Source organism: Maniola hyperantus, chromosome 5 (genome assembly GCF_902806685.2).
Source record: "Maniola hyperantus chromosome 5, iAphHyp1.2, whole genome shotgun sequence".
Lineage (NCBI taxonomy): Eukaryota > Metazoa > Arthropoda > Insecta > Lepidoptera > Nymphalidae > Maniola > Maniola hyperantus.
The window spans coordinates 6,460,826-6,485,115 of NC_048540.1; the positions used below are offsets into that span (position 1 = coordinate 6,460,826).

Consider the following 24,290-nt stretch of genomic DNA (forward strand, 5'->3'; position numbering starts at 1 on the left):
GAACAACAACACAAGCATTAGCCACAAAACTATAACAGAAAACAATATGGGTTATGACAACACAAATATTAAGTCGCTCCACCCACTTTTTGTAGGTCAGATAATCACGCGCAGTTTTATCGTACATTTTTTGACTGACTTTTTGTAGGACGTGTGCGTTTGTTGAAATCTGTATGTTTCATTTTATGCCGACAAAAATCGGTCACTGATTGTCGGACTTGGGCAGAGCTCCTAAATAGTTGTCATAACCCATAATATTTGTTTAAAGTTTAAACTATATCTATAGAAATAGTGTCATGGTACTCATCACGCACAAAGATAGATTTTTTAATAAAGTTATAATTACCATAATATTATAGGTATATACATATAACTAGTATTTTGCTCGCTGCTCGAGCTGCTAAAGCAGCTCTCGAGGTCTATAATGGCCATTTTGAATAATAAAAATTTTTGTATGAAAAAATAAATTCCGCCATTTTGAATTTTTTTTCAATCCATCGAGTAGACCTTCGGACCCTGATTATCTCTTGCCAAGAAACCATTCTTCCATCTTTCGTACCCTCCGAGATGGACGCCGATGAAATTTGTATGGCGGCCATCTTTTTTTCGGAATTTTAAATTTTTTTTCAAATTTTTGGCAATTGGACGAGGTTTCGAATGACATTTGGTCGAGCACCTCCCACCTATCTTCAATACCTTGAGCGTGCCCTTCACCCGTCTCCGAAATCCTCAATCATCAGCTCCGTCCATATGTTGCCCTAAAGAAATCTTTGTCTTCTATATGAAACCATAAGTGAAAAAAAAAAGTTTCATACAAAATTTTACAGGAGGAAATTTTTTGAAAATCTCGGCCGCCATCTTGTTTTTCAAATTTTTTTCACTTTTTCTAAAAACCGTTTACTAATATCTTCAATTGTTGCAAGTTGTAACAAAATCGGTTGGAAAACAAAAAAGTTACAAAAGTCAGGTCGGCCGCCATCTTGTTTTTCTGAAATGTCATAATTTTTCCCTAGTCGAATCCCACTTCTGAACATATCTCCCATACATTATTATATCATTTTCTATCTCTTTCTAGGAGAACAATTATGTCAATCAGTGAGTGAGTGGTAATTGAGCTATATATAGTATAATATATACTTTATAACTTTTAAAAGAACAATCTACCCATATTATTAAGTTTACTAACGCCTATCTGCATGAAAATACTGAAAAGAATTTACATTAATTGACGGTAAAGTTGAAACAAATGTAGGTGAAAACTAATACTTTGAACACACCTATCATAATAAGCTTACTGTCTTTGACTCGAAGGTCCTTAAAAGATAGAGTATTTGTTAAGTGAACCACTATAGCCACAAATTACTTAGCGCATTTAACGAATGTGTATGTACTATAAAGACGTATAGTAAAAATGTTCATCATTAATTCTATCGAAATGGCTATTTTCGTACGTGACATGTTATTAAAATGGGCAAAACATAAATTGCCAAGAGCATTAATCGTTCATTCAAAACATAAGTAATTTATATTGTGGGAAAATATTACAAAGTATAGCCTCGAAACGCTTCTTAACGTTGAGATCAAACAATCTCATAATTCTTCGCAAATGGGAAGAAGCGTCAAGGCCTCAGTTTCACATTCGCTGCCATTTTTTGACACTGTCTTATGTTCGTGTTCTTTCACCCATTTTATTTTTATTAAGTCCCACATTATACTTTGGGCAAATGTTAAAAAGAGAAAAGGTTCCACTATTGAATTTCACTAGAAATTCAACCCCAAGTATCTAATATTTCGCTACACATATTCAGATAGAACTTAGGTGACAATATTTCGCTGTACTGAGCACAATCATTTGAATACATGATCGCCGCCGCCATTGTATTCGCGTTAGTCTCCATATATTTACGCAAGACCGCTTCCAAATCCTCAAGGACCAAATTGTTTTCCAAATAAAAATCTTTCGCAAAACGGAAACAGGATTCCCACAGCGCGCTATCGACTGGAAAAATACTAATGCATTTGTCTATAGTCTGCGCTGCTTTTACAGATAAATTGGTTTCTGTAATATTTGATACAGACTGGAGGATGATTCGTTTCGTCGTATACTTAAGTTCGTCGCAACAACACGGCAAGGATTGGAACACGCTCGGCTCGATCAGTGAATACGCTTCGTCGTTCAGAATCGTCATGGATATGTCTTTGATACGTTTAGACATAACATTGGTTATGATTATCTTCAGCTCGTCTTTCTTTCGTGACACGTTGGCGTCGTCGAGATCGGCGTGATGGGTCACATAGAACTGATCCTCTTGAACTCCACGCTTCAAGTTATCGAGCATAAATCTCAGGCAATCCGCGTACATTTTTCTTTGGTAAGCCAACTTGGCGGCCATGTTTGGATTGTGGAAGAGAATCTCCTCGTTGATCCAGGGTTTGAGAAGTAGAATGACATCGTCGGCCCAGGACTTGTTTTTGAAATCAGCGAGGGAGGTCAGTGGGTTCAACCGCGGTTCGATCGGCTTCCGTTCGATGCCATCGATGTCGAATGGGAACATGATGTCGATCCAATCGACCGCTTGGAATAGGAATTTGTTGTTGCTCCGACTGGCCGGGATTTTAATAACTCGTTTTGTTGTCTTCATCATTATTACGCGGTTATTCGGTTTCTCTTTTTCGCTATTACCCTATATAGAACAATAATAATTAATATGAAACGAAATCTGTAACGGTTAACGTGTTATCAATACAAGATGAAGTGCGAAAACTAAAAAGCAACTACTCAATAGAATTGACACAACTCAGACTGTGTCTGACCGAAGGTCGATTTCTGGGCATCGCCACTACCTTTGGCCGAAGCCAAAGGTTTAATAGCCCTAAGGAATTTACCCTAAGATTGGCTAAAAGTGAATTAAATAATGACTTACTGACTTATGTGGTAATTTTGTTGTACACAATCTGTAAACTAAACTAAAGTGGCAGGCCTAAATGTATTGCCGTCCCGTTCATTATGATCCCTGCGAAACAAGTAGCACTAGATTTAAATCTGTCAATTAAGTTTAGTTTAGAGATGGCGTATAGCAGAATTAGCCACAACGCATTATTATTTGAAACTAAAAAAATACGTCTTACTTGCAAATGCATATTCCCAGTAGCATACACCCGTCCGTCGTCATCTATGAATATAGTGAAGTCTCCGCCGCACGCGACAAGCGCCTTAGACGTGGTGTCAGGGTTCTCCTTGTCGGGCGACTTGTTGGGCCTGACACCGTCGGGCTGCGTGTCGGTACGGATCTTCACCTCCGTCGGTATTTGTACTTGTTTGCGATCTCCACTGCCTAAAATATAACGGATAAATTTTGAGAAAGGACTCTGCATCATTTGCTAGAGCAACTTGTGTCAACTGTCATGTCAAAAGTACGATTTACTCTTAGATTCAAGACTAAATGAAGAGCAAATATGGCAAATCCTTTCTCGAAATTTATACACTATCTATACATACTTAAATAGGGGGGTTTTCCACAAATATTTACCTTCACTCAAAAGTGCAAGTGATATTTTATTGTTTAAAAAGCACATAACTTCGAAAAGGTGCATGCCCGGGATCAAAGCTCTGACCCCCGAATCGTATTCCACTCTCTATTTTTAAAGATACTTCCTTTTAAAATAAAATATAGACAGGTACAGTCGAACCTAGGACAACTCAGGAGCCATCTAAAGCCAATAAAATACTTAAAACTTACCAAGTTGACCATCAAAGTTAAGACCCCATGAGTATATCGTGCCAACGTTATTTACTATACACGAATGGTGCCAACCTGCTGCCAACTGTAAGAAAAATAGTTTAAAAAGTTAAAAATGTAAATCACACCTGGAATGTATAATACATATTGAGAAACCTGACACCCTGCAACTGACCACCAACCTGCTTCATCATTAGATATTCATATTAATAATGTCTACTCATTCTCTGTATTAACCGAGATGGAAACCATTACGAATGGGATAATTGATGATAATAATCGAACGAAAAAAAATATTAGGTATTTATTAGTCCTAGATTGTGTTGGGTAGGCACAGTGTTCTCCTGAGAGTATAAACAATACCTACGTGTACAACGTTCCCCGTGAGAAAGTTAACGGTATATGTACAATGGGGCCGATTCTCTTGAACACAATCTAAACCTACTAACACAACACAACTAAACTTAATTAACAGGTCAAAATCTAATGCCATCCTTTTCCGCGAGCAGCATTATGAAAGGGATAGCAATAGATTTAGGCGTGTCATTTTAGTTTAGTTTAGAGATTGTGTACAATGGAATTAGCCACATTGTTCCCCTGAGAGAGTATAGTGTACCTGCACAATGTTCCCCGCGACGTTGGTCGTGTCCACCAGCTGCGGCAAGAGATGCGGGTCGGGCGCGAGCGTGGCGGCGGGCGGCGCGTGCGCGGCGCCGGGGCTGGCCGAGCGCCGCGCGTGCGTCGCGCGCACCTGCTGCGGACTCGCGCCCCAGCACCACAGCTGGCCTTTGCTCGTCAGTGCCAACTGCGATACAGGCCGTAAGCTAATTACTATCCCAAATTATAAATGAGGATTACACGGGAAAAAACAAGGAATGTCAGTTCAATCTCCAATCTCCGTCCATCATCAGCACAAGCTTACATTATGGAAGTAGCCCACGGCGATGGTGTCGACGGGATCTGCGAGGCGCACGCGCAGCGGCACGGCGCTTTTGTCGCGCGCGCCGCCGCCCAGCTGCCCGAACACGCCCGCGCCGCTCGCCCACACCTCGCCGTTCTTCATCAGCACCACCGTGTGGCAAGCGCCACAACCGACGTTTAGTACCTAAAAGTTCAAGTCCTAGTAAATTAAAAAAAAATGTAGCCGACACTTTGGACTAATTTTTTTCATAATCGTATCTAGGTTTCCTACGAGGGAATGTCGTGTTCACCATTTGTCAGCCAACAGATTACAATTAATTTGTGGTGAATTAATGGGGAATGATTTCTATTTTTAAAGAAATAGGAATACTTTTCTTACTCACCTTCCGCCCTTGGAGCTTGGTAACCAACTGCGGTGTATACTGGTCACTGATGTTGCCCAAACACAACTGGCCGTGCACTCCCCAACTGCAGACAAAAGTACTGTTGTAAAATTGTTATCCTGGAAGATAACAATTTTTAGGTTACACGTGGCAGGAAACATGGACGCCGGAAGGGCATTATACACTTGAGTGGTTAGTATCAGACACAACCACATTAGGATGCCAACTTCCACGGTTTCTTGGTGTTTTTTGGTAAGTAGAACGTGTTTTTTTTCCTCCCCATATTGTTACTCACACAGTAACCATTCCCCTCATAATTGTATAATGTTTGTAACTGTTTGTCTCTACAAAATAAATAAAATAAAATAAAATAATTATTCAGCCCCAGATTGTCGATTTTGCCTCCCGCCCACCCTTCATAAGTTCTCGTTATTCACCCCTAAACTTATGTATCTCTCAAATATTTTGTTCCTCCCCATGTAGTCACTCACCCCCAAGTATAAAGCCTCCCGCCGACATCCACAGCAGCGGAGTGGTAATGTCCGGCCGCCACCACCGCGAGCGGCGCGGTCCACGCGAACTCCACGTGCAACAACGCGCCAGAGGGACTTGCCGAGTCCCCTATAGCTCCGGGCCAGCTGCTACCCACACCTAGCTGCCCAAATGTGTTATCCCCGGCGGCGTATATCTGTTAAAAAGGTAAGTTTGGACATTATGAATATCATCATCATCAACCAATAGACGTCCACTGCTGGACATAGGTCTCTTGTAGGGACTTCCACACGCCACGGTCTTGCGCCGCCTGGATCCAGCGGCTCCCTGCGACTCGTCTGATGTCGTCCGTTCACCTAGTGGGGGGTCTTCCAACGCTGCGTCTTCCGGTGCGAGGTCACCATTCCAGCACCTTAGGACCCCAACGTCTATCGGTTGTACGAACTATGAATATATCATCATCTAATAATTAGATGTTGTAAAATTGCATTCGATTCTTAAACTTGGATAGATAATTCTATTAAATTTTAACAAAATCAACCATCCAAGTTTATGGCACTACAAAAAGAAGCCGCACCTCGGCGCCACTCTGTTCAGTCGGTAGGCATTGTGCCTAAGTGAGGTAATAAAAACTTACTCCATTTTCCGTCAACAAAAGCGTATGGTGTCTCCCACACGCCACATCCACGACCATTCCAATCAACTCCGTGTTGACGGGCGTATTCGCCACCATTATCTTCGCGTTTCCATCATCAGCGACGGCCCAGTGGCCCAGACCACAAGACACAGACCTTCTGGGTGTGAACTGATTCTTCCACGTTTCCGGCTCTTGGGTTATGTCTGTGTGGATGTCTAGACAGGGGTTGCGAGACTCTATGACGCATGCCACGTGCATGAATGTTGATATCAGTTGGAGCATTCTTGTGGCCTGTAAAGTGTAAATGGCCTTAAAATATACACGCGCAAAAGACTGCCTTTTCAACAGAGAAGTGAGGAATTTGTATATTAAATACACACAAAGGAGTATGCTCATGGACAGTAATCTCACAAGAAGCATTCAACCTTAAATTTAACATTTATTTATTAAAGCTAAAATAAAAAATGTGGAAGTAGCTGTCTGTCTGCAAGCCTTTTAGGGCCCATCCATTCAACTAATTTTGACGAAATTTGGTACAGAGATAGTTTGTGTCCCCGGAAAATCCCGGAATTTTCAAAAACCTAAATCCACGCGGACGACGTCACGGGCATCATCTAGTGCATCATAACTCTTTTTACATTGTTCATATATTTCATTAATAACTTACATAAATGGAAGTAATTCCTTGTTTCAAGTCACGCAATATGGGTCTCAGTTGATCTTGTAGCGGATTTAACCACAAACATAGTCTCTGAAACCACAACTAATGTAAATACATAAATCATTCTTCATTTATCTTAAAAATTATGTAATATTTTATTTTATCTTATTTAATATTCTATTGTACACAATATGTAAACAAATTGACAAGTTTAAATCTAATGCTATCCTTTTCCACAGGCAGAATTATGAAAGAGATATCAATATTTGGAACTCTCATTTTAGTTTATTTGATTGGCTGAATTAACGTTATTCTAGCTGCAACAGTCCATCATATCTGATAGCGAGAAAGTATCAGCTAATCAAAGGTGATTGCGATCGTCGCTCTATAGCTATCAAACTTTGGTGCTAGGCCTTGTCTTACCTTTAATATTATTGTGTCAAACTTGTTACATTTCTCAGTGATGAAATCAAACAACCACTGTCCGTTTTCCTCCAACAATATGGGTACCAGACATTTCTGTTTCAGTAGGCAAACTATGGCACCTCTGCAAATATCGTTTCTGAATTTTATGGCATTTAACAGCAAACTGGGGTGCCCTCTGTGGATGCTAAATACCGGAATCAACTCCCACAGGCCTATTGCAGCTGCTATGGAGCTCAGCTCTTGCAGCTCCAAGGGATTTAATGTTGTGAATTTGACATCCCTGAAAAGATTTATAGATAACTAGCTGATGCCCGCGACTTCGTCAGCGTGGAATAAGGTTTTTAAAAATCCCGTGGGAACTCTTTGATTTTCCGGGATAAAAAGTAGCTTATGTCACTCTCCAGGTCTTTGAACTATACTTATGCAAAAAATCACGTCAATCCGTTGCTCTGTTGCGACGTGATTGAAGGATAAACCAACAAACCAACAAACAAACACACTTTCGCATTTATAATAAGGGTACTGAAGGCAAAAAAAACATATTTTAGAAGAAATTTATCACAACGTCGCGTGGACTACACAAATTACAAACCCCTATTTCAAGGTTAAATTTTTAAAAATCCTTTCTTAGCCGGTAGCTCTTATAACGAAAGCAATGTTATAAATAGCTATCTGCATGCCAAATCTCAGCCTGATCCGTCCAGTAGTTTAAGTTGTGCTTTGATAGATCAGTCAGTCAGTCATCTTTTCCTTTTACATATTAAGATCAAGAAAATTATAATAAGAGTGCCTAAGATGTATGTCGGAGCCATTCTTATTACAATTGCTATTCTTTGATTTTCGTACGTAGGTACTTAGGTACGTAAAAAGCTATGGCACTCTCCAGGAACTATATCCAAGCAAAAAGTCACGTCGATCTGTTGCTCCGTTGCGGCGTGATTGAAGGAAAAACCAACAATCAAACACAGTGTAGCAAATTTATGGCTAGTGATCGCATAATTACATAATTAATTGGTGTCAGGTTAGTTAGATTAAAACTCATACCAAATATTGGCTACTAGATGATGTCCGCGACTTCGTCCGCGTGGACTAAGTTTTTTAAATCCTGTAGAAAATATTTAATTTTCTGTGATAAAAATTGCCTATATCCATCTCCGAGATGCAAGTCATCTCTGTACCAAATTTCGTCAAAATCGGTTAAGCGGATGGGCCGAGAAATAGATAGACACACTTTCGCTTTTTATAATATTAGTATGGATATAATTTACAGCAAAAAAGCATTATTTACAAAACAATTTTGTAAATAATGCTTCTTCTTCTTTGCGGCAATGCAGGTTCTCGGATACCCCATATCACTTCGAACGTCTCCGATCCATTATGATCGCCACCACTTTTACAGTTCCTTGTCAATACTATGTACAGTATGCGGCCGAAAGTAATGTACATTGGCCTTTAGAATGACATTTCGGCTTTGTAGAGCGTTGTCTCTATCACTCATACCTACATATATGACGTTTTGTTTGCCTCAACGACAGAGACAGTGCTCTACAAATTTGATATCTCCTTCTAAAGATCGATGTACAATACTTTCGGCCGTGTACTGTATAATGCTTACATATCAAAGTTTTCCTCGCTATTAGTGCCTATTTTCAACAACAAGGCCAGCAACTTGGCCGTAATGGCGGCGTTGCCGAGGCTGCCGGTGTTGCCCACTTGCTTGTACATGGACAGCTCGTGCAGGCGCCCGAACACGCCCAGGCGCGCCACCCAGCCGTCCGGCTGACTCTACGACAACACAGAGGGCACTTGTATAAAAGCACGCGTTACTTTGCGGAAGTTCATGATATACAAGTAACCAAAAGCTTAATTTGCTATAATCCGCTAAAACAGATAAACCTGTATGTTGCAGTTTACACCATACCGATTTATCGCACTTCCGTTATCCGAGTTCTATCTGTCATCCGTGAGAATACCAGCGATTATCAACGACATTTGTCATAAGCTCCCATACAAAACAAAAAGGAACGTATTTTCACGGACTCGGATCGGATGAGTGCGTAACCGCCGTTAGTGTGATCGTGATTGTGAAGGGTTCACCTGTGACAAGGAGTAGAGGTACTGCGCGGCGGCGATCTTGCCTCGCGACATGAGCATGTCGGCGGAGGCGCGCAGCAGCACGGGCACGGGCGCGCCCAGCGCCGCCGCCGACAGCTCCGCGCCCGCGCCGCCGCGCATGATCAGGCTCACCAGCCACTCGCAGGGCTCGCACCTGCAGGTCGATTTCGTAAAACCGGCATCAATCATCACTACAATCGCAATTGTTGAGATTGGCTGAATTTATGGTATTCTTGTGTAAAATCGTAGCCAGGTTCCTCAACGAAATGATAGACATACATAGCCCGTTTAGTAAAACATTTATTTCTCTCGAGCACTATTAGTTATTTGGCGTGACTTTATTTCGTTTACTTCTTTAGCACTTATTGATTATTTACTTTATTAGGTAGTTCGTACAACAATACATTGTAGCCAATAGAGAGCGAGCGTCAACCAATCAGAGGTGATTGCGATCATGACATTGTGATTCTACCGCAATCGCGCAGCAGAATACATTGTTAATTAAATAAATAAATAAAGGTTTAATCAGCAGATTACACAACACAACGACAAAAGAAAAAAAAACTGTAAGAGACTACGTTTCGCTACAGAGATTGCGGGCTCGCTTTATTCAGGGGCTCTCTTTATTCAGAAGCTCCTTCGCGAGTTTCCGGTTTCACGCCTTACTATAACCACAGTATAAAGAGAGACAAAGTAGTCCAACGCCTTTGATCTCGTGGTAAATGACGACTACGACGGCCCGGCCCTTTAACATAGGGCCCTAACTACGTAGGCCAGTTCGGGTCGCTCCCTCATCCCGCACTTACCACACGGCTGCTCTGACAAGACGGCTTCGCCGAACCTCTGTATCTAATATAATATCCTTAATCTTTGCAGTAACACTTCAGGGGTAGGACAGACAAGATAGTGTGGAGTCATGGTGCTCAGATTTATTTTTATTATGTATTTATTAATAAACCATTATTGCCACGATTTATTTATTTATTAATTAATATATTATGGCTATTAATAAAGATATTCCATAGAATATGAAACAAAAAGTTTTTTCTTATATCGCAGCAAATAGTTGGTAAAATACTATGAAAGTCATCCTAGTACAATATTAGTCGCCCAGTCATTATTTATTTAAGTATACGAGCCCATTAATAATTTTCATTTAATTTTCGTTTAAGTATGATATGAAACTTACACAGTATTTAACACATAAGCGCCGCGAGAGGTGACAATTAGGCAGGGCTCGAGTATGAACCGTGGTAGCTGCAAGTCGCACATGAACGTGGGCTCCTTCCATCCTCCACCCGCTGAAGGCGGCACTTTCGCCGACATGAGGTACGCTCTTTGAACGTCACCTATTAACTCCGCAGACCACAGTTCCGAGAAGTCCCTCTTTGTTCCCACTAAAGTCTCATTCTAGAAAAAAAACCGGTTAAGTGCGAGTTGGACTCCCAAAGGAAGGATTTTAAAGTAGTCGGCAAGAAGTATTGTACCTACGTGGATCTTTAAAATAAGGTTTCGGCTTTGTAGAGCGTTGTCTCTGTCACCGATACCTATGTGACGTTTTGTCGGTCTCAACGACAGAGACAACGCTCTACAAAACCGCTATCTCTTTCTAAAGGTCGGTGTACAATATTTTCTGCCGCGTACTATATGTAGAACACTGCAAGTTAATGTGATTAAATTTATTTTTCATGAACACATTTTAATTATTTTTTGTGATGTAACCACAAATACACGGTTTTTGGATTTTTTCCTTGACTTGTGCTATAAGATCTACCTACGTGCCAATTTTCATGATTCTAGGTCAATGAGATGTACCATATATAGGTTTTTTTGACAGACACGACATATGGTCAGACAACAAAGTATAAGATTCCATTTTTTCTTTTGAGGCACAGAACTTTCAGATTTTACCCCAAGTTCCCTTACAACCCCCCCCCCCCCCCCCCCCCACGAACCCTAGTTTCAGCAAACTGGAGATTAGTTTCACTATATATTTACCTGACACTGTGAGAACTGAACACTGTGTATTTCCAACTCATTATTTCGTAATAAATAGACCAATCTCTGTGACCATAGACCCTGTGTATACAGGCCATCTTTCTTAATTTGCGGTCGCAGAGTTCTTGTAGGTGTCACCTCTGCAGGGCTTTCAAGCTTAAAAACAAAAAATTAAATAACATATCTCTACATCATCACGATCAACCCATCGCCGGCTCACTCCAGAGCACGGCCCTCCCCTCAGAGTGAGAAGGGTTTTGGCACAGTTTACCAAGTGCGGATTGGCAGACTTTCCTTTGAGAACATTATAGACAACTCTCAGGCATTTCCTTACTACGTTTTCCTTCACCATTAAAGCAAGTGATATTTAATTACTTAAAATGCATATAGCTCCGAGCTTTTCGGACACAGCTAGTTAGCAAGCTAGCAAGTTTGAGATCAAATCTATAGGTTCTGTCTATTGAAATTCCAAAATAATCTTAAAACCTAAATCCCTCACTCACTCAATCTTAAAAGTCACTGGAGAAAGTTAGCCATAAATAAATAGTCAATGGGGCTGATTCTCTTGTACACAATCTATCAGGGTATTGCTATCCTTGTCTTAATGTTGCTTGCGGAAAAGGATAGCAGCAGGTTTAGACCTGTTAATTTAGTTTACTTTAGAGATTGTGTATAAAAGAATCGGCCTCATTACACAATTAAATGTGTAATCCTAAATTACAAAATCAAGTGTACATTTTATATCCATGTAACTTACAGTAACAATGCCTTCGTTTAGTTCAAAAGCAGTCAAGAAGTGCCTTCCATTGACATACTGTGCAGAGAGTGCCCAGCTGTTGGAGTTTTTACGATAATTGGGCAAATACTCGGTTGGCTTCAACACATATTCCACTGTTTGAGGTTTTTCATCTAAAAAAAGTGTTGGTTTATCACCAACATATTATTGGACACATTGAGATGAAACTGTGCAGACTCAAACTGCTGTGTGTGTGTGTGCAGTTAGACTGCAAGTCATGTGAAAAATTGCAGTAACAATACAGTTTTATTGCAGTTGAAATAACTGCATCACAACTGTTGACCAACTGTGCAGTCCAAATGCAAGCCATCTGTATTGACTTAAATTTAAAAAACGGGCAAGTGCGAATCAGACCCGCGCACCGAGGGTTCCGCACTACAGTAGTATTTGTTCGAAATTTTGTATGATAAATCAAAAACTATTTAGCATAAAATAAATAAAAATCTGTTGAATGTACAGGTAAAGCCCTTTCATATGATACCCCACTTGGTTAGTAATTTTACTTTGAAAATTGAAAATACTAATTATTTGTTCATGAACATATTTTAATTTTCTTTTCGTGATGTAACCACAAATTAGTAATCTTACTTTGAAAGTTGAAAACAATAATTATTTGTTCATGAACACATTTTAAATTTTTTTTCGTGAAGTACCCTCCAGGTTTCTTGACAGACAGACAGAAAACGAAGTGATCCTATAGAGTTTCGTTTTTCCTTTTGAAGTATGGAACCCTAAAAAGCATAACATATTCAGACTAACATACTGTGCAACATTTGATTACAATTGGTCAAATTGAACCCAAATTTTAATTTGTTTAGGCTTAACTGCAGTTTCTCTAGGTAGTGTGAGTCCAAGATGGAAGCTGACTAACTTGGAAAGTGTATGGCATTATACTAGAATGCTAAATTGGTTCATTGCCAGTGGGTTGGTAATGTGCCATGGCCAAAACTCACGTCCAGAGGGATTTACCCCAATTCCATGCAGCAAAAAGCATTGTTTAATGTGGTTAAGTAAATTTTTGCGTAACACACACATAATATTTGTAAACTAATAAACCAACAAACATTTACAGTACTTGTTGGGTAGTAGAAATTATCCAACACACCCTTGGATCCGCTCTGTGTGAAGAATGTGATTTTATCCTTGGACAATTGTTTAATATAGGACATGAAACCATCTTTCTTCTCTTTATCCGTTTGAGCCCTCATTTGTTGAAGCCAATTATACCCAAATGATCTATGTTCTAATACTAATTTCCATTGCTGAGTAGGACCTTTTGATATCTAAAATATACAAATAACTTTACCTTTAGTAGATTACTTAGCAGAATAAAATCTAATTCTTATTCTTTAGGTTTAAGTAATAAACTAGTAAGTATTTAACTTTGAACCATCTACACTAATATTATAAATGTAAAAGTATGTCTGTCTGTCTGCTACCTTTCACAGGCCATTGTATAACCAATTTTAACAAGATTTACTTAGTACACAGATAGCCTGCATCCAGGGATAGACAAAGTTTACTTTTCTGCCCTCAAATCATAGTTCCCACAGAATTTTCCAAATCCTAAATACTTGTGGACAGAATGTGGGTATCATCTTTTCTATTCAGGATAGCTTGCATTTTGGAGGCAGATTTAGACTACTTTTTATCCCAGAAAATTAAAGAGTTCCAATGGGATTAAGTTCCCATGGATGTTTACAATAATCTCGTAAGTAGTTACTAAAAACATCAGTCATGGGCATTATCTAATAATTGAAAAGTTTAAGACTTAAAGTATAATTTTGAATGGTGAAAATTCATAAAACTTAATTAACACAAAATAATTAAAGTAAATGACTAAAATAAATAAAAATCAACTGGCTGTTGTGTATTATATGTATAATACTTACTAGAAGGGCAAGTAGATCTAGAGAGTCATCAAAACAAATCTGCAAATCAACTATTTCCTCAGAAACTTTTGTCTCACCGACAACACTCTGCGTTTCCAAAGAGTAAAATATTATTGTTCCTGACTGAAATAAATAAGTATATGACTACACTTTAGGAATCACTTGCTTTTAAAAGTAGGGCTATATTTTTCTTTATAATTTTTCAATAATGAGCTCACCACCTCTTGCTGGGTGGGAAATACTCGAATCTATAAGGTAGGGTACATTATAGAGAAAATCTACATGCAAAATCGCTGGTTTCTAGACCTAGCGGTTTGAACTTTATGTTAATGGGTCAGTCAATTTAAGTATACCGATAATTCATAGATTAAACAGATTTCTTTTTGAGAACTGTACATACCTTGGAGGCTATGATGATTATATTCTCAGACTCTTTTGTCAGCCACCACACAACTGATGTAGGCTGGGGCAAGTCAATGAGAGGCAAAACTGTAACACTTGACAGGGACCATTTGCAATCAAATGTATCCTGCGGGATAAATCTTGGCAAAAACGGCACAAGCAGCACTTTTTGATCACTGACTATTAGAACCCAGGTCCCGCTTGGCTCAAAACACATGCAATACACCGGGTTATCCACGAAATCCCAATCGTAAACATTGTCGAATCGCTCCGATTGAGAATTTATATAAAGAAACACCAATTCCTTGTCACTTGAAAGAGATAAAAATTTCTTAAGGCCCACTTCATAAAAACTGTGATTTACAATTTCGTGCTGAAGAAGAACATCTAATTTAAATAAACCAGAGAAATCCAAATTTTCACTTTGTTGAGACATTTTAATTTTTTATAGCGACGTATTAAAATTATTTCATTCACGTAGGTTTAATTCATGAATAGGATTTTGCTCATTTTAAAGTAAGTTATTTTTCTAATTGTTTTTAAATTGTAACAAGATAACTGTTTATTTCATAAAAAAAGATTTATCATCAACCAAAAACAACATCAAATCATCATCTTCAATTTTCATTCAATCATCTTCACAGTTCACAAAATATCATCGTCTGTGATCTTGACTCGTGCCACCGTAGATAGAGTAATAAAAGTAGATACAAGAACGTTTGCTTTCTCATTCACACTAAAAAGAGTGCACAGATAAAGTTACTAATGTGATAAACAGAGACGCAGCTAACCTATTTTTTGTCCCTTATCGTGTAACTGGTTTTTTTCAAGAATACATACAACTTACATACAAGGCATGCAACTTTAGTTGCGAAACAAACTTTGAGAATTCGTGGCGTAATTGTATTTCTCATGAGTTATTTACTTGTTTTCACATAAAAAATGTTTAATACAAATATTCTTGATCGGCTAATACAAATATCGACTACTAAACAATGGTAATAATTGTCGTGTTATTCATCGTTACATCGTGCTATCGCTATCTCATACGCGGTTACACAGTACTTCAATCTACCTATTATTCTATCTACGCGTGCCCCAGACCAGCAGGGCGATTGTCTAAAACCTGCATCAATCATTATTACAATCTCAATTGTTCTGATTGGCTGAATTTGTGCGATTCTTGTTGCAACAATGCATTGTGGCCAATAGTGAGCGAGCATTAACCAATCAGAAATGATTGCGATCGTGACATTGTAGCTGTCAAACAACCGCGGTAGGGCCACAGTAATGCGGAGCCGTCTGTGATTAAACTATAGAGATGATAGAGTCTCATATAGAGACTATAGAGAGGTGCTTAGAGACCATAGAGACCGAGAGTCACCCTTCACCTCAGACTAAGAATAAGGAGACTTGTCAAAGGCGTCTCTGTGGCCGTCACTGACAGACAACAGTCAAAAGGTGGTCAAAAGTAAAAGCGTATAGTCTATGGTCAAATGTCAAAAAGATGAATAAATAAAGTCGAAGAGAAGCCTTCAATGAAAGGATATTTTGCGCGTATACAAATTTTAAATAATAAATGTTATAATCTTGTATACCTATATTATTTTGGTTTATAAGCATAAGTAAGTTCAAAGTCTTAAAATCGTAACCTTTTTATTGGTAAGTTAGTTCACAGTTTCAGTTTAATGAAGTGATAGATAACGCAAAAAAACATTAACATTTTATTCTATTGAAAATATAACAAAGGAATTATTTTGCAAGTTAATCATAAAAATATGTTTGGAAAAAGAGATTTTCACGTTTAAGTATAAAACTAGTATGTACCTACTTAAAAGTAAATTAGTTTAGTAGGTAATTAAAATATTTTTTTTAATGTCTGGGTTAAATGGAGAAGAAATTAAAAATATTCCTTTCCTTGCCGGCTAACATTGTACAACTTTTTTAGATTATTTACTAATATGTTTCGTCCCAGCATTTTGAAAAAGTTACAGCCATTGGTTACTGGGGGTCACCATATAAGAACAAAGTCTACCTTTTACCGAGGTGTGAACTTCCTATTTAAAAAAAATCTGTTACTGACAAACAGTATAACGTCAGGAGGATTTATGGCTATTGGCGATTGGGTTCAGCAGGAAATTGAAATACATGCAAAATTATTACCTGCCATTGACTGGCCTCGGGCAGGTAGGTATTTAAATTTTAAGATTTTACAGCTTTGAAAACGTTCTTAGAGTAAACAGAATAATCTTATTTACTTTAGATTCTCCAATCTAAAAGGATTATGCGCAACACCGGCAGAGCCAAGGTGCAGCGTCTACTTGATAATTACTTTAGCATAAAAATGCGTAAGAGGCGCGCGTCATCTTTGTTTTGTTTTCAGAAATACCAAATTCAAATAACAAAATAGGTAAGTATGTCAAAAAAAGCTGAGTTTATGCATCAAATGGGGTTGTTATCAAAGAATTCTCCTAACAGCACTAATCTATCTTTTTCTATATATAAAAATGAATTGCTGAATGTGTTGCTGATCTCAAATCTCGAGAACAGCTGAACCGATTTTGCTAATTCTTTTTTATAATATTCCTTGAAGTACGAGGATGGTTTTTATGGAGAGAAAAATTACAGGATTACAGAAAATTAGGCGAACTTCGTACCGCCTAACAGTCGATGTTAGGCGGCACGAAGTTCGCCGGGTCAGGTAGTATCTATATTTATATATAAAAGGAAAAGCTGATAGACTGCTCTATCAACGTACAGCTCAAACTACTGGACGGGTCAGGCTGAAATTTGGCATGCTATTACGAAGAAGACGTTTGCTAAGAAGGGATTTTTGAAAATTCAATCCCTAAGGGGAAGTTTGAAATTTGTGTAATCCACGTAGATGAAGTCGCGGGGATAAGCTAATTTTAAATAAAACATGTAATTTTATTTTTCAGCAAGGATGTTAATAGTTGGAATGGTTATGGGACCATTACATCACTACTATTATGTTTATTTAGATAAATTATTGCCTCTTGCAAATCTGAAAACAGTTGCAAAGAAGATAGCTTATGATCAGTTGTTTGCATCTCCTGCTACTATTCTGTGTTTTTTCTATGGAATGGGTATTTTAGAAAAAAAATCTTTAAGTCAATGCACAGACGAGATAAAACAAAAGTTTGCATATACTTATGTGGTAAGTGTAAAATGTAATATAAATATTATTTACATAAATTCTGTAATTATCGACCTTATAGGTCCAAACGCATTTGCGCTGCGCTCTCGCGTTGTGACGCAATGCGGCAGCAGCGCCTTGCTCCATACAAACTTATAAACTACATTAGCCGCGCCGCGTCGCTCAAGTGCGCTTTACTCTATACAAACTCATATAGTATTTGCAACGCCTTTTCGCGCCGCGTCGCGTAACGCAGCTTAAGTGCGTTGACACCTTAAAACATGCCAGCTAAAACAGACTAACGAATTCAATGCTGTATAAGCTCACAGTAAAGTGAATGTGTATATTATTACTAACACTCTGTCTCGACTACAGGTGCCACCAAACTTCTTGAATGCTGATGAGTAGCATCACATTAGCAATTAGCATTAAACATGGATCAGCGAGAAGTCGGAATCTTAAGAGCGCACTCGTCCCGCGCATTCGTTCCAGCCGCAAGTTAAGGTCATTTGTTCATTGTATCGGCACCCATACACGGTCGGTGGAACTTCGGAACGATCAAGAAGTTTGGCGTCACTTATCTAACCAAGTTAAACTTTGTAGTACTTCAGGGTTCTTTTTATCCTAGTTAAGAGTCACTGTGGCCGATTCTGTTGTACACAATCTCTAAACTAAACTAAACTAACAGGTCTAAATCTAGTGCTATCCTTTTCCGCAAGCAACATTATGAAAGGGATACCAATAGATTTAGACTTGCAAGTTTAGTTTAGAGATTGTGTACAACGGAATTAGCCACAATTGGTGGATTATAATTTTTATTTTTTGTATAGATTTATTTATTAGTTAATGTTTTTTTTTCCAGGGTGATTGCTTATTTTGGCCACCAGTGCAGTTTTTAAATTTCTATTATCTACCAACACACTACAGGGTATTTTATATTAATATTGCAACAATGATCTTTAATGTGTTTTTATCATTTATTAAGCATTATGATCAGCACAAACATGATAGCTAACTGTTAAGCTAACTGTGATGTATATAAAATATGAGTTAAATGTTAAGTGTATATTAAATTTAATAAACATTTAATTATTTTTATCCTGTTTTTTTAACACATTGAGTTCTGAAATTAGGAGAAAAAATTCGTTAAATGTAATCCATACTAATCTATATATATAAAAGGAAAAGGTGACTGACTGACTGACTGATCTATCAACGCACAGCTCAAACTACTGGACGGATCGGGCTGAAATTTGGCATGCAGATAGCTATTATGACGTAGACATCCGCTAAGAAAGGATTTTTGAAAATTCAACCCCTAAGGGGGTGAAATAGGGGTTTGAAGTTTGTATGAAAGTCAGTTAGTTTTGAAGTAAGGATCGTGAAATTTTTCTATTTTTCTGTATATATAAAAGGAAAAGGTGACTGACTGACTGATCTATCAACGCACAGCTCAAACTACTGGACGGATCGGGCTGAAATTTGGCATGCAGATAGCTATTATGACGTAGGCATCCGCTAAGGATTTTTGAAAATTCAACCCCTAAGGGGGTGAAATAGGGGTTTGAAGTATGTATGAAAGTCAGTTAGTTTTGAAGTAAGAATCGTGAAATTTTGTATTTACACAAATTGTTATAAACATAGAAAACGTGTATCATGGTTTTTGAAAAATTTAGCCCCTAAGTAGAAAATTAAGGGGTTTGAAATTTGTATGAAAGTCTGTCAGTTTTAAAATTTGAATTTTCCCCCTTAATTTTCTACTTATGGGCTAAATTTTTCTTACTTCAAAACTGACAGACTTTCATACAAACTTCAAATCCCTATTTCACCCCCATAGGGGTTGCATTTTTAATGCCATATTTTATTAAGCTCATATTATGTTAAAATCTCATTGTTAAAGATCAACCCTAAGGGTGTAAAATAGGGGTTTAAAATTTGTTTACTCCACGCGGACGAAGTCGCGGGCATAAGCTAGTATTATTATAAATGCGAAAGTGTGTCTGTCTGTCTGCTAGCTTTTCACGGCCCATCTGTTGAACCGATTTTGTCGAAATTTGGTACAGAGATAGCTTGCATCCCGGGGAAGGACACAGGCTACTTTTTATCCCGGAAAATCAAAGAGTTCCCACGGGATTTTCAAAACCTAAATCAATCATTATCATCATCATCTAGTTTTCAATAAAAAGATACACATTAAATAAATAATAAAAAATGTATTTAACTAAAATCACAAAAATTCTCTTCATAAGTATTGATTAACATACATGTTAACATGTTATTGTAGTTTTTCATCCCCAACACATAGTCCAGTCATCTTTTCTTGTCTGTAGTTTCACTACTATTCTATAAAGTGCTAACGCAGGGCCAAGAGGCAGTCCTAAACCTCGAACGATGTCTGCTCGGCGTGCCATACTTAAAGCTTGACCATCAAATTCCTAAAATTAAATAAAAATAATTAGATAGGTAACGAAAGTTTTCGTGTAGCCCTAGGTCTCATATTGGGAACACTGCTGTGCCATCAGCACAGATGAAGTATGGAAAAGAGGTTGATAAATTTGGAATCCACTGACTCTCTTGCGGAAGGAGCTCTGGCAGGCTATTTAGCCATGGCTCTCTTAATAGACATTCCTGCGCTCATAGATCCGGTCGAGATTAGTCGGGATGATGGCATGAACGTAATAATTTTTTTCAGTTATAAGCACAAATGGAATTGCGAGTCGGACTCGCAACCGAAGGGTTCCATATCATCGTACAAGCAATAACACTTTTTCTGTGATGCCCCAGTTAACCACAAATTCACGGTTTCCAGATTTTTCCCTCTACTTGTCCTATAACATAAGACAGTGCTACCTGTTCTAGATCGACCGAAAGTACGCTACATAGGTTTTAATTCCCTATGACAGGTTTTGACAGAGACTGTGAAACAGACAAGCAACAAAGTGATTCTATAAGAGTTCCTTTTTTCTTTGGATATACAGTACCCTGAAAAGGATAATTTGTGTGCATAATACAACAATAATAATTACTATCGTAGGTTTATATTCACCTGTTCTCGTAAGATCGGGGCTGCTTCAGGGAAATGCTCCGTGAAATACTCATACACATCGTCACCATTCCAGTTACTTATATCTGGTATACTTGGATCTATGGGAGCTTCTTCAGATAATTTAGTGGCAGCCCTATCTAATTCGTGTGGTTTTAAAAAGGGATCTATAGCCAGAGAAGGTTTTCTATTGTATTCTATACTATTTGTTATAATAGCAGGTGACCCTACAACTGTAGGACGAGATTCTAGACAATTATTGCATTCCCATTGGTCCCATGCTTTCAGCCTCTCTGGTATCCTAGGGGTATGGCATAGGGCATGATAAGCATCAGAGCAAATGCTGCATACAGTTAATGTGCCCTGAAATAAATGATTTTAATTTTTAGGCCTTACTTTTAAACAGAACCTTAGGGTCTTTGCACATCCGAATTCGAGAATTTTCAATCCGAAGTACTATTTGTATGTTTGCGCGTTAGATCCGAATTTTGTTTTCCAAAGCAGAGATTATCTGTTTGTTCTTGGACCGAATCTATATATATGAAAGGAAAAGCTGACAGACTGACTGATCTATCAACAGCTCAGACCACTGGACGGATCGAGCTGAAATTTGGCATGCAGATAGCTATTATGACGTAGGCGCACTGCGTCCGATCCGAATCTGAGCCGTCATGCGGTCGATGATGGCGGTGTGTCTCATTACGTAAACATCTGTCGAAACGACGCAAACGAATTGGCATCCGATTTGTTCCGTTTTTTAAAATCGTAATTACAAAAGATATGAAGTAAAAATTCAAATTAAAAAAAAAAAGGATCTTAACTAAACAATTAATATTATTTTAAACTTACTGCATCATTAGTTTCACAGCAGACTACACATGTTTTACAATGTGGGCATTGCCATGTGTTATCTGGACGAGGCTTTAAAATTCCAGAACCAGACTGTAAACAACTCAAATGAGCTTTGTTATTACAATCACGGCACTCTACTAGCCGATCATTTGACCCTCTAGGTTTCTGCACTCTACAAACTGAACATACACCAGATGTTTCGTGAGGTGTTGGTTCATCTTGTTCTATTTCATCTGCACTGCCATCTAGCGACCGCTGGCTATCAGATAATGGCATGTCTTCTTTATCTTTGCCTGCTATCATGAGTCTCTTCTTTATTGTACTTTTGTTGAGTGAGCCAACAGGTCTGCCTCTTTTACGTTTGCTTGGAACATTGTTGTCAGAGGGATCAAAAACTTTCTTTGCCATTTTACGCCTCTCACCAACTCTTACGCCGGCATTGTTTGTGGTGCTACTATGTGTACTGTTACTAGACGCTCCACCGCCACGTTTCTTTGGTCTTCCCCTCATGCGCTGTGGTGATGATCGACATGATGAATTTGCTGATGAAGTCATCTGAAATATTTCATTTAGTTACTAGATGATGCTCGCGTCTTCGTCCGCGTGGATTTAGGTTTTTACAAATCCTGTGGGAACTTTTCAATTTTCCGGGATAAAAAGTAGCCTATGTCCTTCCCCGGGATGCAAGCTATCTCTGTACCAAATTTCGTCAGAATCGGTTGAACGGTTGAGCCGTGAAAAGCTAGCAGACAGACAGACAGACACACTTTCGCATTTATAATATTAGTATGGATTGGAATTACAATTAACATAGATAATGAGTAAGACAAAGTAATTAAAGCTCTTTCATTAGTTCTCTTGTCATAGCAAAATAAGGTTTAGGTATGAGAAAAATAAAAATTACACATGAGAATACAATTAGTTTGTTTTAAACTGCATAAATATTATGTTAAGTATCAAATTATGGTTAAACAGTTTTTTTTTATGGTAATGGGTGCATAATAAAATAAAAACATTCTCAATAAAGTTGACTAAAATTATTTTACCTTTGTGTTAGAATCATTATATTCAAATTTGAAACTATCAGAGCTGTCACCATCATGATCGGCAGGTCCAAGAGCCAATGTTCCATTCGGTAACTTAACTAGGCTCCCAGATGACAATTCTTTATTGATTATAGTTTCTAATTGCTTCTTAGAATACTTGGACGCCTGTGAAGCTGCAACTCTCACAAGATCATCAAATGCGATTCCATTTTCTAAATAGCTTTGATCCTGGTATATCAAAGTTGCGATAGCAGATGTTATGATTCGCCGCTCACTTGTAGCAATTTCAGTATTATTACTCATCTCTGTAAATATTCACAAATCACTATTGTTACAGTTTTTGCATTTCACAAGTGTGCACGATTCATGCTTGGTTTCAAGTCATATCAGTATAAAGTAATGTAAAGTAAATGTGTGCGCTGCGTTTGTGAATGCTTGCTCGCGACTGATTGGTCCAATAGACACGCACATTTATGTGTGGTTACATATATAACGTACGTGGATACGTTGTATATGTAACCACAAGTAAAGAGTATGTATGCGCGCTCGTGAATTGCAAGAACTATATCAAACAGCTGAACATAAGTGGCAGCATATTCTAATCATTGAATGAAAAGATGAATAATGTCAAATAGTTCTAATTTTAATTCTTCAGAGACCTCACAATGTGGCTAATTCTGATGTATACAACCTCATCTAAATTATTATATGATATTATATAATATTATATTAAATTGGCAAGTCTAAATTTAAAGTTATCATTTTCCATCAGGAGTATTATGAAAGGGATAGATTTAGGCCTGTTATTTTGGTTTACTTTAGAAATTGTGTACCACAGAATTAGCCACAATGCATGTCTTTTAGAGGCAGTACACATTGTAAGGAGGTTCTAAACACTGGAGTTGTGAGTCATCAGCTTTGATCTTACCCAGTGGACCACATTCCATTTTATATTTAAGAATGTTTCTATTTTTTTCAAATCTTTTCTAAGCATTAAAAAAAATAGTATAAATGAGCTCTAAAAATGATTAAATGAGAGAGTTGAATTCTCCAGTTATGCAAATTACAACTTTAGAAGAGATTAAATTCTTTTGCTCAATGCTAACATTTTATCATAGGTACTGAATGAAAAATAATTCTTACTTAACTGAACTACCTACATAGTACATACCTATTTAATTGAATTGTACCTATAACAAAACAAATTTTTTCCACAATGTATGCAACACAATGAAAAAATAGTTTTATTTTGGTTTCACTATTTTAAGTGCTCAATTATAGGTATGTGCTATAAAATAATCTTCATTTTAATATCAAATGGCACCTAACTTTAATGGTAACTTACTGTTATTTTGTGTTGATTTTTTTCGCCACTTTGCTGCGTTTCTATAGCTTACATTATCTTTATAATCAACTTTAAATATACTTTTTTCCTTCAGGCACCGTTTAAGATCCGCCTTAGTATCTTTTGGAGCTACTTTATAACACTTTAGCATAAACTTGCAGATTCTGTTTACATCTGGTCGTGATTTTCGGGAACGTAAATGGTCTATTGCTGCTAGAATTTGATTTTTATACTTTATCTCTGACATTTCTAAAAGAAAAATAACTTTTTATTGACTTCATTAATTTCTTTGAAAAGACAGGGCAAACTTAACAAACAAACATTAGTTTAAAATAAATACCTGAGCAAATTCATGCCGATAAAAAACACTTTCGCCAAAGTATT

The 24,290-nt window shown here is 37.8% G+C and overlaps 1 protein-coding gene and 1 pseudogene across 2 annotated transcripts; one reads left to right on the top strand and one right to left on the bottom strand.

The window, feature by feature from the left end:
• Positions 1–1,131: 1,131 nt before the first annotated feature.
• On the bottom strand, positions 1,132–24,290 carry LOC117982285 (uncharacterized; annotated as a pseudogene).
• Positions 15,942–18,716, top strand: LOC117982315 (mpv17-like protein 2). Of its 2 annotated transcripts, none has more exons than XM_069498867.1 (4): positions 15,942–16,088; positions 16,412–16,650; positions 17,403–17,641; positions 18,483–18,716. In XM_069498867.1, the coding sequence occupies exons 2-4, from the start codon at positions 16,425–16,427 to the stop codon at positions 18,633–18,635; spliced, it is 618 nt and encodes a 205-aa protein (XP_069354968.1). In that variant the 5' UTR covers positions 15,942–16,088; positions 16,412–16,424; the 3' UTR covers positions 18,636–18,716. The 2 variants fall into 2 exon arrangements, with proteins under 2 accessions (XP_069354968.1, XP_069354967.1); XM_069498866.1 differs by having other exon boundaries at positions 15,948–16,125.